The following is a 15971-nucleotide window of genomic DNA, read 5'->3' as shown; positions in this document are numbered from 1 at the left end:
ATGGGTTCATACATATCCTTGCATACAAATCAATCGCCTGCTTAGTATTCACAGGGAAGAGGGAAACTCAAAGAAAATAGACAAAGGAGCACTTACATTTATAATATCCGCTATAACACTTAACTAAGCAGCAGATAATGGTTTAGAGGAGATAATCTCGATCAATCCAGCTGTAGACACGGACCTTGGCAAGCAGCGTATAGCAAAGGCTGAAGCGGTGCTTAATGCAAGACCCAAAACAGACCTGTTGTGCCTAGTGATGGCAGCGGCTATTTTGACAGTTGCACTAGCAACATGCAGGCTGGGAATCAGTTTATTGCTTAATTGCATATAATCAAAGTGTTTGCACAGAAGTAAAAATCCAGAGGATTTTTAAACATGTTGCAGTGCATATACTGCAGTGCTGATCACTCTCCATCCTCTTACATTAGCTGCAGTAAGCAAAAAATGACCTAAAAGGCTCCAGTGAGTGTGCTGTCCACATGTGGCCAAAGCCGAGGAGGTGAAACTAGAAAACCAGCTGAAACTACTAAGGTGGATAGTAATTAGGGAGCAATGATTTCAATGTTGGCAACTATTTTCCTCTTTGACATTAGTCCTAGGGAGGTTGTCATCAGCTGCCCTGCCCTCTATCACAATAGCCGGAGGGGAGATGGCTCAAGGCTTGTTGCAGGTTTCTCCACCTGGGGCAGTGGGGAAGGGAAGCATTAGCATTAGCAGTCTGTCATGGAAAAGCTGAAAAACATGGAATGGGAAAAAAGCATATTGTTAATCAGTTTTATTAAATTCTAACACTAGAAACTTGGCTACATTCTCTGTATTTGGTCTCAAATGGAAATAACCTTTTCCTGTTCTGTCTGATACTCTAGACTTTTTGAAAAAACAGATCCTCTGATCGAACCCCAGGCTTCCCATGACACGCAGAAGTACATCATGTATCCAGGAGATATTTCCCCCCCAAGATGGTTTTGTATGCTCTGATACAAAAAGAAAAACTATTTTTCCTCTGCTGAGATGAGTGAGAATTGATGGCCAAGACTGGCACTGGAGGCATAGATCCGAGTTTGTTGTCATGGGACCTCAAAGGGTAAAGCCAGGAAGGATGGACTAGGTAGTGTAGGAAGATGAGCCAGAACGTTTTGGTGGAGATGGCTGAGGAGCAGGTGCTGAGGAAGGGAGATTTGGATGAGACAAGCAATGGCAACAATGTGGAATCCACCTTCTCAGGAAACAACGACCAGGCACATGTTTTTACGTGTAAAGCTGGATTTTTAACCCAGACTTATTATGGGAGTAGGGCTTTCTGTAGCTAGGAGGTGACCAAAACACCAGTGGGATTAGATTTTCTATTTTTAGTGTATTCACATATTCGTATAAATCATGCATTTTTGTATTTTTTTTATATAAGCCTCAATTTTTATTTGCATCTGATCATTATTTCTGACTGCTGGAGAGCGGCAGCACTTTGAGCCTTACGCACGTCTGTCTTCCCGTCCTCCGCCGCGGCTGGCTCCCGCCGGGCTGCGCTTGCATGGGTTAAGCTCTGTCAGAGGGAAAAATTTCTAAACGGCTCACAGTCACTTTTTTATAAGACCCCAAATCAATGGACTGCCATTGCTTATTACAGGATTTTGAGTGAAAAATGTGTTCTTCTGCTGTCTGCCTGGAGGGAGAGAGCCCTTGATGTGTCCCTAAACGGTGCGCTTGATTTTTTTTCGGAAGGGCCGCGGCTCTACCCTGCGCGTCGCCTGCGATGGAGTTGCCGGTCGCTCCCTGGCCACTTGGTAATCCATTGGTTTATGGCTCTCCCAGGGCCCCGGCCTTCAGCAAGAAATACTGTTTCAGTCTGGCATCTCTCTCAACCTAATTCTGAGCGTATTGCTCATAACTCTGGAGAGCTGCTTGGGTACGGGCTGGGCCAGAAAAACAGCGCTTCTTAAAAGCCAGCGAGCCAGCATGGGCTGAAATACTGATAGACTCCACAGGCAGAACGAGGTTTAGCAGGGCAAAAACTGGGTTAGCTTTGCTCAAACGCGGATGGCGCGCGACGCCTCTGCCCAGTGCCCGTCCCGCTGCTTCCCGGGGAACGGCGCTGCTCGGGAGTCCGAACAACCCTGCTAGCAAAAACCCGGTGGCTTTGGGATCGCTGCGTCGAAGCACTTGGGTGTTGCCTGTGTCGTGCTCTTTGCCCTTGCCCGAGGAGGGTGGGCTTAGCGCGTGCCGGGCAAAAGGGACACGGCGCACCTACGCGGCGGGACGCGCAAATTCACTTTCTGTTATCAAAATACTCTCCGGAAAGGGCACTTAACGGAGGCGATGCAAAGTCAGATCAAACTTTAATACGTGAAGTACGAAAACAGAGTTTAAATCATCATTTGACATGGTTACAGCTGGTGTTTTCTACGTAACCTTGCGCACCATATCAAGAAGTCAATTAGCTTAAAACATCTATAATTCAATTTAAATCAGTGGAGGTGTGTTGATTCTGCCAGCTGAGGTTCTGGCGCGTTCTCACCCTTTTAGCGTGTGAGTGCTATTGCTTCCAGACCTCACATTCTGGGTCATTTTTCTGTGCAGATAACAAAAATATGCAGGTCGGTGACTTGTCAGGTGACTCAGTTCCTTGCTAAAACCAATGGTATAAAGAAGAATCTGTAATTTCGAAGCCAGTATTTTAAAGTATTTGCCCAGTACCATGTAGGCGATGGCCTGATTACTTTTCATTTGAACTGCTTATGGCTTAATTAGCTCTGTTAATCCTTAACACAGAAGCGTCTGTGATTGGATCTCAGTACTTTTCTACAGTATTTTCTCACCGAGAAAATCTTCTCATATATTTTGCTTCTTCACAGAGGAAAAACATTTGCCTCCTCTTTATTTTTCCTGTATCCTGGATATGCCTCGTGTACTGCAGTCTATCTCTATAAAGGGATGGAGACAAATGTTTTTAGACTTGATTCTTTTCTGTATCAGGAGAAAAAAAAGAACAAACAAATGGGAGCAATTTAGTGTTTGAAACAGAAGGAACAGATTGCTTCTGTGTTGCAGATGCGCCTTTTACATAAGGTTTCTGCTTCCCTTGAGGTACACGTGAGGCAGGGAGTCTGCCCAAAATAGGTTTGAATGTGAACCAGCAGCCTCTATCAGTATCTCAGCGAGCAAAAGCGCGCTCAGAGACTTGGAGGGCTCGCAGTTAACCACTGAAAAATAAATATGAACTCTGCAAAGTAGCTCTTAATTACATTTTAAAAAAAACTTTATTTTCTATTTTCAAAATTTGTAAGGGGAGGAGTGGCGCAAGGAACTTTTTAGTAATTTTCCGAGATTGGTATTGAAGGGAGAGAGAAGGCGTGCTTTAGTTTATACTGTTCTTGGGTACCGGGGGCATGTGTCTCGGCGCTTGGACTGCCGGCTCGGTTGGGATTTGCACCAGTTCCGTACCGGCACGTTTGGTCTTGCTTCTCTCTCTGCAATGTTGCCCTGACTAGCATTACGTGTCCTGCTCTCATATATGCAGTGGTCGCTTATTATATAAATGAACATGGACTAAATTTACCCTACTTTCTAATGGAAATTGTAAATTCAATTATAATAATTATCCACCTATCTCTGTTATTTCTTTCTGGCTAATTTGCTTGCTGAATCTAAGCTCTCGCGGGTTTTGTGCTTGTTATTTATAGCATATATATTTAGCTTATTCTCATTTCATTTGCATTATATATGCTCTTTAGTAGCAGGTTTTCAGGGATAATTTGATGGTTCTGTGATCAATATGAAGGACTCATTTGTTTAAGACATGCCTTTGATCTGATTGAATTGAGAACTATTGCCAATATAACGTTAGGTAAATTCCAGATAGGTTTTCACAAATGATGCTATCAGCAAAGTCGGCTTTGTCTAATGATAAATATGAGGTTAAAGATATCTCGGAGGAAAATACTAAGGGAATGTGTATGTTTGGTAATGTATTTTAAGGGGGAACCGAGTTTATCTGAGGTTTGACATCAATGTCTTCTGTATGAGGCGTTCATATGTATCAGCATACGTTGTATGCTGATGCTTTGCAGACCGTCGTCTTTAATGGACTGATGCAATAACTGTTCTCTTTACACTTGTAAAGGAGGATATCCAGTATTTTCAGAAGCCTTATTCGTAAACTCATGCTTGGATACAGGATTGCAGCTGACCGGTTTTTCAAAGAATATGAAACCTGCAGCTCACAGTTAAATGTGTGAGGCTAAGTAACTCCTGACAGTCCAGCTCCTGCCTAGGTGCCGTAGCAGGGATTCAGGAGCTAACCTAACATATCAGGTTAAGAAAATATTTGGTCAGGTAGAGCAAATGTTTCATGGTTCTGCCATCATACTTAGAAAAGCAGTGGCATTTTTTACATTTAGTAAGATAAGATTCTTATTTTATTTGTTTTTTATATTGGTATGTTGACACGCTTTCCTGACTCGTACATCCTTGTGCACTGTGTTGCTTTGTAAATCAGAAATAAATTGCATATGGTTTTCTAGTCTTTATTGAAAATGAGCGCGGTTTACTCCGAGCGCTGTTTTCTTTCCGGGCACATCTCGAGCAGCAGTATCTTTTATAGACTCAAAGCTTTATTTAGGAATCCGGTTGTTTCCTCAGAAGAGATGGTGTAAACTTTAACTAGATAGTGAATATGAAAGTCTTCATTGCCAAATAACGTTAATTCCCATCTTTCATTAGTGCATAGGAAGCTTCCCCTGGCAGATAGGATGTCTAAGCTGTCAATGTCTGTTTGACATCTTTTTGACATTTTTATCTTTTCTGCCTGAAAACGAACCCTTCCAAACAGGATTAGCTCCCCCAGGTTGCATGCCGAAAGCTCCAGTGCCTTGCTGCTGGCCATAAATTTCTCATCCGGTAGCAAATTAAAATGGATTGTTTTCCAAGTTGATGCAAAGCATTTGATGGTCAGCGGGAAGGCGAGGGCACGCGCGAGACAGAGACAGATTATTAGGGCATGATTTCCCCAAGAAGAGTTTGTGATCCCTGTTCACTTGCCCAGGGGGGAGCCAGGAGGAACGAGGAAAATTCTCAAGCAGAGGGAAAACATTTCTTTCTGGTGAGGATGCAGGAAAACTATCCCAGCAGAAACTCAGAGTTCCTGACGCTGCCAGTCCCTGCTGTTGGCTCGAGGATTAATAAAGCTAACCAATCTGGTAAAACTCCAGATTTATCGCTCTATCACTTTGTTAGTGGTTTTAGGTAGCAACTTTGGATATCTTTTAAAGGCTTATTACTTAAAATTGCGCATTTTCACATGGTTTATCGGAGTTGTTTGTTTACCCGTTTGAGTATGTTGCTGTGCTTAAAAAATAATCAGTTATTTTGTTCAAGATGTTAACAAAATTTGCTGTTTACATAGGGCCCGAGTAAAGGAGAAAAAATCTTGCACGTAAACATGGTCTAAAGTAGAAACGGAAACACCACTGTCAACATGCAAATGCAGCACACGCAATACAGTCCCAAGCCATTGCAAGCCCATGACCTGTTCCTGTAGCAGTGATCGGGGAACGTGGCACCTTCACGGTGTGCTTTGTAATGGTTTAAAGGGGTTGTGTGCCGCTAACACTTCTGTAGCCTTTTGTCTGGAAACCACCGTGATGACAGTCTAGGCGGGCATTAGGAGTAGGCTGAGTGAGGAGGCACGATTGAAAATGAGGCACGAGCGAGTGGAAATGAAAAAAGAGGCGTCATACCCCTGGGAAAACAATAGGCAACGGCGGGTTTCTCTCTGTTAAGCAGGGGCAGGATCGTATGAAGCCACACGAGCAAACCATGCTTATGAAGTGTGTCACTGCTGGAGCGCTTCAGCGCGGGGATGGAGAAGCTGCAATGGCTGCGTAGCCAAACGCTGCTGCAAACCCGGCTGCAGAGCGCGGAGGCAAATCGGCAGCGTCGTTGTCCTTACTGAAAGCGACTTCCCTTTATCATCCGTATGGCTGAACTTTATGGGGAAAAAAAAGTCCAGTCTCCATCATAATTTTCTTTTGTATTTGTCTAATTAGCTGGTGAATCTGAGAGTACTCTTGTTCTATTGTATAATGTAGGAGGTGATTTAAAACCTGTCGTTTCAAATAGTCTGGGTTTCTGATTTGGACATTTGCAATATGACCGAATGCATAATGCTAAATTGTAAGATACTTGCCTACTTACGCAGTTTCTTCTTATTTTTTTAGAAAGATTTGTGTTCTCAGAGTGTGAAATGTAGAAATAATGGAGAAATGGAGAAGTAATGAAGCTGTTACTTCCGCATAGCTTTTAAGCTCTGTAGTGGTTAGGGACTGAGGGCAATCAATACAGACCAAATAATCAATATTCTATCATGATATAAAGTGTGGAAATATAAACTGCTCCAGTGCTTTCACAAGATTTCTTCCTGAAATACTGAGCTAATTAATCATGAACTCTTGAGAGATTTTTCATTGTCAGAAAAATTATATTTTAAGCTAATGGCAAGGAGCATTCAGTCTTCATAATTGCAAATTCTGAGAAGTTTTTGTAAATCGCATGGTTGCTAACTTGGCCACTGTCTCTCACGGTTGTATATGAACTACTAAACGTTTCAAAAAATCCGCTTGTGGGTAACATGTTCTGCTCGAAATTCCTTTCTTCCAGCACCTGCCGCCTCCGCTTCCCAGCAAAACTCCCCCGCCTCCGCCTCCAAAGACCACTCGGAAGCAAACGTCTGTTGACTCTGGGATTGTCCAGTGAAGAAGGAAGCGTTTTTCCAAAGACAAAGCTGTAACAATTCATTTCCCTAAGTACTTTAAGATATATAATGTTTACCTCGTTCAGGTGTGCAGTATCTAACACTTAGTGCAATGACTCTAACTCAGTTAAGAAAGGTATTTCTAGCAGCGTATCGGGAATGCCACTACACTAACCCTGTTCCTGGGGATATTCCCTCCCGTAGCTTGAAAGGAATCTAGATTTCTACTTGAGAGTGGGAGGCATTCAACTGACAGTACCCCGTTCCCAAAAGATCTGTGTTATTATTCTGAATAACTTAAAGCATATAGGTAGCCGTGGAGATTAAAATGAGAGCTGAACATTTTGTACCTAAAGCACATAGGTAGCTGAGGAGCTTGAAATGAAAGTGGAATATTTTGTACCTAATCTCAGTGTACATAGGAATCAATGGCAATATTCACGTTGAATGCAATGCACGTTGGCTTAGGCTTCGCAGTAATGAGAAGCTGCAGTAGGATTTCCTCAAATAACACTTAGGCCCAGAGCTTAAAATCAGGCACGGCTTATTTGTGAAATGCCTTCTTTTTTTTTTTTCGATTTCTCTGTCTTATAAATAAGCTGATTGTTGATGGGCTTTTTAAAGTTAGTTGTTAGTGATGAGTCATTTACCTACTCGTCCAATTGGCTGTTCTTTGTGTTGATGAGTTTTTAAACCAAGAAGACTTTTTAGCCACTGACAGGCACGAGTGCATAGGAAAAGAAACAAAGTGTGCAGAGAGAAGATTTGTGGTCATTCTAAACCAAACGGTTGACTATAAGACTGGGAAGAGCTTTTTCTTTTTTCCTTTTTCTTGTTTTTTAATATGTAATATTTCTTGTGGATTAGGATGAACTGAATGGAATCATTTTGTCCTTGTGCCATCATTCTGTACAGAGTTTGTATATATGATGGTTTTTAGAAAGTTTAATTTTTATGGTGCCTGCTTTTCATGTAATAATGAATTAATGTACCTGCAAATAATGCCTTACATGTTTTTAATTTCTTAATTGCTGAAAGTGTAAAAAAATGCTAATTTTTTTTTCCAGGTATTAGACTCTGAAAAATATTGGACAATGACGGGGTGAGGTGTTGGGAGGGAGGAAGGAAACTAACTTTATACTCTAGCATTTTTTATTGTCATCACACTTATTTTTTACTATCTACAATCTTTATACTCTTACGGTAGGTCGTTTTTAAATATACCACTGACTCAAAAAATAAAAGATTATTTTAAAAACTTGTCTAAGAAAATGCATTTCCTCGGTATTTTTCGTCCTTGCTGAATTTCAGAAGCTCCTGGACTCGATATAGAGATACACATACACACACGTTCTTTGTTTTGTTTTGTTTTCAGAACAATTTTGAAGGAGTCTCTGATCTTTCACAGCACTGATATGCTTATTCTTACATATATGTAGTACTGAAGTAAAATGCACGTTTCAACACTATAAACATATGTTTTTGTATACTGTTGATGCTGAAGATTACGTTAAGATACTGGTGAGTTTTTCTCCTTTCTGCTCCACTTACTTTCTAAAAAACAGGGACAGATTTTCACATGGGCCTTTAACTGGATGCTTGTGAATTGTGTGCGTTATAAAGTGTTTGTTTTCCCATGTCCCTTAATAAATTCCTATGCTCAAGCAAGTGTTATAATTTGGCCCTGCAAGACTCCTTGAACAAGCGGGGCACTTTTAAATTGCACTTCCACAATCATGAGCTCTAATACTCGTACATAGGTATGTTTTACACATACACGAGCTGTGACTGGGAACTGAAAATCAGACTCTCAGGTTCTCCTTCAGACTCAAATTGTCACTGTTTTACAATCTAGCAGCTTCTAGGCTGTTACTTATATAAAACCCAGCCAGGACGAATCATTACCCTTCTCGAAGTGTTGTAAAAACACACTTCAGCAAATCCAGAAGCTAGTTCAGTTGCAGTCTCTAAGCAATGAACAGTCCTGCTAAGGCCGTTATTCTTCCTTCAGTATGTTCGCTGCCTTTATACTCCAGTGACATTATATCAGAATATCCAAATGCAGTATGAATTGCTTGTAGCATTGCAGCAGCAAAGCTCAGCTATTGTAGAAGAGCTCAATAGAAGACAATACTGGAAAGGGAGGTGATTAAATTTAACCAACCTGATATCACTCACACTTATTCTCTCACGTCCGAGTATTCCCAAGCGCCAAGGCAGCCATGTCCAAGTAGTTGTCCAGGGTTCCTTGCAGGCACGTAGAGGGTGAGGGATGCCTGCTGTGAAGTCCTCATCCCATCTGCTGGGTTATTCAGAGGCTGTTGGCCAGGTGCTGGTTTTGGGGTGTGTCCTTTGGGAGTTAACAGTAACTGTGATCTTTTGCCTCTTTCTTTAGTCCTCCTTCTGTGGGACTTCATTAGGCAACACTATTGATTTATTTGCTATTTACTGTTCCTTATCTGGTGTAGATCCAGTATGGTTCCAGTTCTGCTCTTTATCTTCCCACTATCATCTTCTAATGGCCTCAGTCCATTCTTGGTGCCACTGTCCTTTGTATTCCTCATCTGGCTGCCTTGAGTAGCTGCAGGTGGATGTGCTGGGGCCTTGATGACCTGCCGTTCTAGGTGTCACTCCTTTGTTCTCAGGCCTCCATGCCCACCCGTCCCCATTCATACTTCATTTAAGTCAACATTTCTGTTACAATTATCTGTAAATCCACTACCAAAATAGATAATATCTGATGTGACACTTGGAAGACCCAGAATTTAATCTCTGAACAGTCTTTCAGCTCTTTGAATTTGAAGGACCACACAATCAGAAGGCTGCTGAAAGAAAACCATTGGGAAAGGTGATCCCTTCATGTCTTCCATAGCCAGCCTTGTCAAGGGCATTAGCAGTATCCACAGGGGCCGCTTTATCACCATTTAAGGCAAGTCCTGCTGTTCATAGATTTAACCCCTGCAGACGTGATCTGCTCACTTCAACTTGTCTGAACCAATGCGCTGGCTAGAAGTTACCCTAAATTAGAGTCTCCCTTTATTTCTAGGAGCCAGATTTACATCACTGCAATACTTCATCGTCGCTTGAAATGTAAAGCTGAAAACAGCCGTGTCCAAAGCAGGGTGTTCATTCCTCCAGGCAACAGGTCAATAGGAATCATTAAATTCAGCAGGATTAAAGAGTGTGGGATCAGCCCGTTCGAGCACCCCGTTCCAATGGGAGCAATGTCACGAGGCTTTGTAACAGAAATTTTCCCAACAAAAGGAATTTAATGGCGTCAACTTTTGAAGTAGTATGAGAAAACAGATTTTGATGGCTTGTAGTTCTTGCTTCTTGAAATTTGGCTTAATATTTGCCTACTGAAAGTTAACTTGCAGTTCTTATATAGAAAAAGGAGAGTCTCTTAATATTATTTCTCCGAGTCTTAGCTTTGGATTGAGAGGGGAATTTTTACCGGTGTACACTTCAATTCTCGTCAGTCCCATGCAAAACCGCAAAAGGGTTGTTGGGGAGTTTTTTGTTTGTTTTCAATCAAATTTGTTTTCAACAGAAAGCTCCATGCAAAGGTCAAATCTTAAGCCAGTTTTTGTAATTGACATTTATGATTATAGAAAATGTCTCCGATGAGATCACAAATGCTATGTGTAAAAATGTTTTTAAAATCTGTTCTGTCTTAGATTATGGATTATTCTTTATAGTATAGGGGTGGTCCGTGACTTAGCTCTTTGCAGAGAAAGATCATGGGAAAAGTTGCACTAAACATGTACGTGCCTACGTCGCATGAAGACGACTGAAGATTTTTCTTCTTCTCTTATTGGAGGTAACAGGTAAGATATTCTTGTAGGGGAGGAGCTGGGTTGGAACCGAACTTGCGAATGAGTCAGGTTTTGTTGCATCTGTGTTACATGTTTGTGAGAGTATATATGAATATGTGTATATACACATGCATATATCTACATAGACTTTTTTAACGTAAATCATCCCATTCCATTGACTAGTGAAGCGTGCACCATCCTGCTTTGCATTAGGCTTCTTTGCCCTTAATTGCTGTGACTTTTCTTTGGAATTCTTCCAGGAAACTTGATACAGCGTTGATACAAGATGTCCCTGTGACGAACGTTCACAATCATCTATTTTTAGTCAAAGTTCCTGTGGATAAACGAGTCATTGCTCATCTGCATATTTGACACAATCAGGTGAACTAAGCAAAAAGTTCCTTATGTAGGCTACAGTTGGTTTGATATTTAAATCTGTGTAGACCAGATTGAGGTAGTGAATGGAACAATAGGGGTCGTTCTCTTTTCCTAAACTACTTATTGCCGTTCTGCACTAGGCTTTGGAATGATTTTGGATGCCATTTTGAACAAAAACAAACTATTTTCTTTTCAAGCTGAAGGTAGAAGAAGGTATAGCAGGAACTGTGTTTCCAGATCTGTTATGTTATGTAAGTGTCTGCGGTGTTTCAGGGAACCGTTGTCATTAATCCTGTGTAGCTGTCAAAAATGTACATGCTGAGGAAGCAGGCTGCCCTCTCTGCCGCCACCGCCTTTCAGCCGTTCCCGGAAATGTCGTGCTATGCCTTGTTCAGCTTCTCACCGTTTCCTATCACAAGGCTTTTGGTTAAGTTATTTGCATAACATTCTGTTGCCTTTTTTTTTTTTTTTTAAAGTAAATGCAGACAGAACACCTTTCCGGTGGTTCGGTTGTTCTTAATGTTTCCTTTGAGACTCGGCATCAATAAATTATCTGGGTTTGGCTCAATGTATTTAAATTGGAAAATTGAAGGTGCTCGCGCTCTGTGCATTTGCTGCCCCGTGTAGAGCATAGGGTGATTTGAGGGGAGAGCCAAGCAGCGATGCGAGCCGGAGCGGGTGTCCCAGGCGGATCGGTGCTCCCCTCTGTGCTGGGCACTGGGGCAGCCCGCCTCTCTCCGGCATCCGAGTAAGGCGTTTTGCACTCTGTGTCTACGTTGTACCTTGTGCCCAAGCAGGAAATTGTAATGCGTGTAGAATATGCCCATGCAAGAAAGGCTAAGCGTGTGCAAACCCTGAAATGCTTAAATTGTTCTCCTTTGTCTTCAGCTTTCAGTGTTAATACAGTAATGAGAGCTGTGAGGTCCAGTTGCTCTGACATTTCGATTTCCTTTCATGCTACTTTCGTACTTTTCATGGCTTTAAACTTAATTTCAGGCTTGCAATTGCCATCTTCCTGGCGATGCAGAAATGTGTGGATAGGTATAAACGCTTTGTTACTGAACAGGGATTAACCAGCTGTTATACAGTGAGGCTACTGATAGGGTTTTTAATTTCCCTTGGCTTTATCCTATGTATTTTGTAGAGATGAATAATTACTATAAATGAGGTTTCTATATCAAATGACAGAGATGTAAATTTTTAATTTCTAATGTGTGTGGTATTCTAGCGCTTTAATTCAAAGATGCTGAATTAAATAACTCACATCTAACTGAGCTGACTTGGAACCAGTGAGTTAAGCCAATACTCACTGACCCCGTCGGCAGGACTAAGGCTGGCCAGTGAGTGCGCTCAACCGCTTCTTGCATTTTGTCAAGTTTTTTCTGCTCCTTCATGCTGCCAGGTAACAGGTATATGTTGACGCATGGTTTTCAGAATCCAGGTTAACTGGATAAGGTTTATTGCTGTCCCAACTCCCGTTCTGCCCACCGGAACTTACAGAGATTGTATGGGTGGTGAAATGTTGCTGTTTTGGGTTCACAGAATCACAGAATAGTTGAGGTTGGAAGGGACCTCTGGAGGTCATCTAGTCCAACCCCCGTGCTCCGTATATTGAATCTATATAGACTGGGCCTGCTATTCCATTCACTTGGCCTTTCAGTGCACAGTTTGGCACTTAGGCTACCGAACTTCTGTATTTGTAGCCCAAACTGTCTTGCAGAGCTAAGGAACTAGATGGGGTAGAATTGAGCATAGCATATTAGTGCTACAGGTTCAGCGGTGAAACTTCACTTTCTTCCCTGACAGCTTATTATTTACCTTCTGTGGTATTAATAAAGCTTCCTCTGAGCTGGAGCTCAGGAAAGATTTCAGTAAGTGGCCTGAGCAGCACATTCTCCAAGTCTTCAGCCTCCTGAATAAACACTTCCATTTCCAAATGTGCAAATGCAATCAGTACTAATACAGTGGCAGGCAAATATACAGGTAGCATTTAAAAATTACTCCCAACTACAAAAGCAGACAGTTTCTGCAGATAGCTTTCATAGTCTTCACAAGACACTTAACATCTGGTGCAGCATGTGAATTCATTGCACTGTTTTTGCTGGTAGTCATTGGGGGAGCTACCAGTTTCATCTTCAAAGTCAGATGAAAACTAAACTCCTTGGAAATGTTGTTAGCTGAGCTTTAAAGAAACCCTCATAGACTTGAGCTTTTATTTTTCATCATGAGAGAGAGGTTCTCAGGGGAGGGTAGAAGGAGGAAGAGCTGCTGGTGAATTTTTGCCAGCAAACCTCCCTGCCCTTGCCTGACTCTCTTGCATTTGCTAATGCGTTACCCCTTTTCTCCCTTAAAAGTAGAAGAAACCCAAATGCAGTTTGCCTCTTCTTATTTGTGAAATGATTTCTAACAAATTCCCATGGAAAGCATATATTTTTAAAAGGCTTTGGGGGCCTGGCGCCATGTACTACCTTGAGCTCTACCCTTTCACAGCGGAGATGTTGTCTTCGTTGTGGGGAATGCCCGGTTACTCACCTCCATGTCCTTTGTGTGTCTTGTGCAGCGTCGCATAAAAAAGCTTTCAGCCTCCAGTTGTAGTCATAATTTTACGACCAAGAGTAAGCATTATCAGTCTCTTACGGATTTCTAGACTGGGAGGTCTAAACGCTTAGCAGATGCTTGAAAAGATGCTTGTTTTGCTCCTAGCCAAAGGGAATCATCAGAAGGGAATATATAGTGTCATCAGCATTTGAGTGAGTCCTTCACAAAGAGAGAGAGCAGACAAAATCAAATGTGACATTGTTTTCCGAGAGATAAGGCAGTTTTTGTGTGCTCCTGTTGTTGGCAGTCCTTCCAAGTTTTATATTTGTTCTCAGAGGCCTTATTTTCTTACGACGGTGCCTGTATTTACTCAGCGCTGTAATCACATTTTAAATTGTTTCCTTCTCCACCATCCCAACAGCCACTGACAGGTCGTTGTATCAGAGGTGTAGAACCGAGTAAATTGAACTAAAAAAAAAGTCTCAACTGAAAAATACTTGGTACAATATGAAACAGCCTTTGGAAATGAATAGGTATCCAAGTACCATTTTAAAGCAGTTTGACATGCATGCTGTGTTGAATCAAAAACCGCTAATGTAGAAGTGTAACAATTTGTGGAGTAGAGAAATCCCACCAGTGTCAGTCTATGCAAAACACTTTTTAGATTAGCATAAATTATGCAATTTAAAATGCTTATTAACATTTATTTTAACATTATGAATACTGGTTTGGGAAGTGTGTTCTTGCAGAAAGAAAAGAAGTCATTGCAGAGCACAGAAAGTTCATTTAAGCTGTAATTATTGTTTCTCAGAAAATTATATGTATTTTCCTGAATTTTGATTGCATGTGCTCAAAATCTAGAAATTTCAAATAAAAAATACTACCTTTTTTGCAAAAGAGGAGTTAGCTGTCTCCTACAGACTAGCGTTCCAAGTGGATCTGTCCTGATATATTTTTATACTCATGTTGCAATTTGTCTGCCAATATTGTCCTAGGGTCCTTGGTTGTGAACTTTCGGTGAATTTATTACTGGCAAATTTATTTGTTGTTGTTCTGCGTGGCATGTTGTTGTTTACTCGATTGGCAGAAGAAAGCAATAGAAAAAACTAGAAAGGGAAGTTTTTTAAGAAAGAGGTCCGTTTGTGTCTTTCACTAGTGACCTCCTGGTCCGTAGAGAGATGAGTAGAGGTCTGTGGCTTTTGTGCCAGACCTTCCTTCTGAGTCAAGTGTAGTATCTAAAACAGGCTATCAAAAATATTAGTAAATGTAATAACAAAATAATCTGCTGGGAGAAACGAAACACGTCTGAATCTCTCATCAAAGGCCCCAAGAGAGAAAATAATGTTCCTTCTTGCAACGACTAGTCCATGGAGGTTCTTGAAGCAGTGGGGGAAAGCCACCCGCTTTGGAAAAACTGATTTTGTTTCTCCTGTTAGAGTTTGTCTAGGGATATTGTTTGCTTAAGGTAAATAGCGGAAAGCATGTCTTAAAATAGGCCACTTCTCTTAAAAACCTGGAAAATCTGAAGTTCTCTTTTATTTGATGGCAAATATAGTATTGATCTCACAGGTTTCGTACCACTTTTGTAGTTTAAAAGCGAAAAGAAAAGGCTGAGGGCTGAATCCTCTCCTAAGTTGCAGCTCAGCTGTGCCAAATCCGTTGAAATCACTCTTCACAGGTATCGCTTTCGGCAAATTATAGAGTCTTTTTGCCAATATTTAATTAATGTAAATGAGTCCATTAAGCTGCATAATAGCTTCTTCAGGATAACACTGAGTTTATGCCCATAGCACTTGCACATATCATTTCTCTATTGCATTATTATTTTTCGTGGTACAGATGTAATACTTCTGCCAAAGGGGATGATAGCTTTTCTAAAATGTTGATAGCAGTAAGGAGAACTTGTGCCATAAAGGCTTAGTTTGTTCCTCCTGTACTATGTCGAAAATAGTGTTATAAAAAGATTTCCTTTTTTAAAATAAATGACCGATGAGTGCACGTTCTGTTTGCCCCAAGTATTCTATAACAAATCTTCGTTCCAGAGTTATTCAGACAAAACTACTTTTCCTGTCAGTGGATTATACAAAATATCGTCTAAGAACTGGATTTGGATTTTGTTTAAGTTGACGGACTGTTGTCTAAGAAATTGATGTAGAAGTTGCAAGTATGAAACAACGCTACAGTTAGGTTTAGTTCGAAAGTCGACTTCGAGTGATGACTAGTCTTGGTTCCTGATAATTAGTCTTGATTCATGATGCTTTTGTAGCCTTCCGTTGGTGATGCTATGGTTTAACTGCAAAATACCTTTGCTGGGACCTGTCTTGCGCTGGAATGTGCTCTGCTCCAAAGAAGTGCTCTGCTCTGGGAGTGCCTCGGTGTCAGCTTTCCACTTTTGAGTCGAAAAGCCTGGAGTATGAGTCCCCTTTCAAGCTCCAGTCCATTTGCACTCCAAATTTATAGCTGTATTTTAAAATGCCAGTTAAAAAGCCTTT

General features: G+C 41.3%; 2 protein-coding genes across 3 annotated transcripts in view; both read left to right on the top strand.

The window, feature by feature from the left end:
* The window catches only part of DOCK1 (dedicator of cytokinesis 1), a 321007-nt gene extending 312994 nt beyond the window's left edge, over positions 1-8013 (top strand). For both annotated transcript variants that reach the window (XM_068951448.1, XM_068951446.1), the window contains exon 52: positions 6655-8013. In XM_068951448.1, the coding sequence (XP_068807549.1) occupies positions 6655-6750 (96 nt within the window). In that variant the 3' untranslated portion in view covers positions 6751-8013. The remainder of the gene's footprint in view (positions 1-6654) is intronic.
* A 2392-nt stretch (positions 8014-10405) lies between these two features.
* NPS (neuropeptide S) overlaps positions 10406-15971 on the top strand; it is a 36952-nt gene continuing 31386 nt past the window's right edge. Inside the window, exon 1 of the mRNA XM_068951189.1 lies at positions 10406-10575. Within this exon, the coding sequence (XP_068807290.1) occupies positions 10529-10575 (47 nt within the window). The 5' untranslated portion in view covers positions 10406-10528. The remainder of the gene's footprint in view (positions 10576-15971) is intronic.

Source organism: Struthio camelus, chromosome 7, assembly GCF_040807025.1.
Source record: "Struthio camelus isolate bStrCam1 chromosome 7, bStrCam1.hap1, whole genome shotgun sequence".
Classification (NCBI taxonomy): domain Eukaryota; kingdom Metazoa; phylum Chordata; class Aves; order Struthioniformes; family Struthionidae; genus Struthio; species Struthio camelus.
Note: the sequence above shows the minus strand (reverse complement) of the source record. Positions and strands in the feature narration are given on the sequence as shown.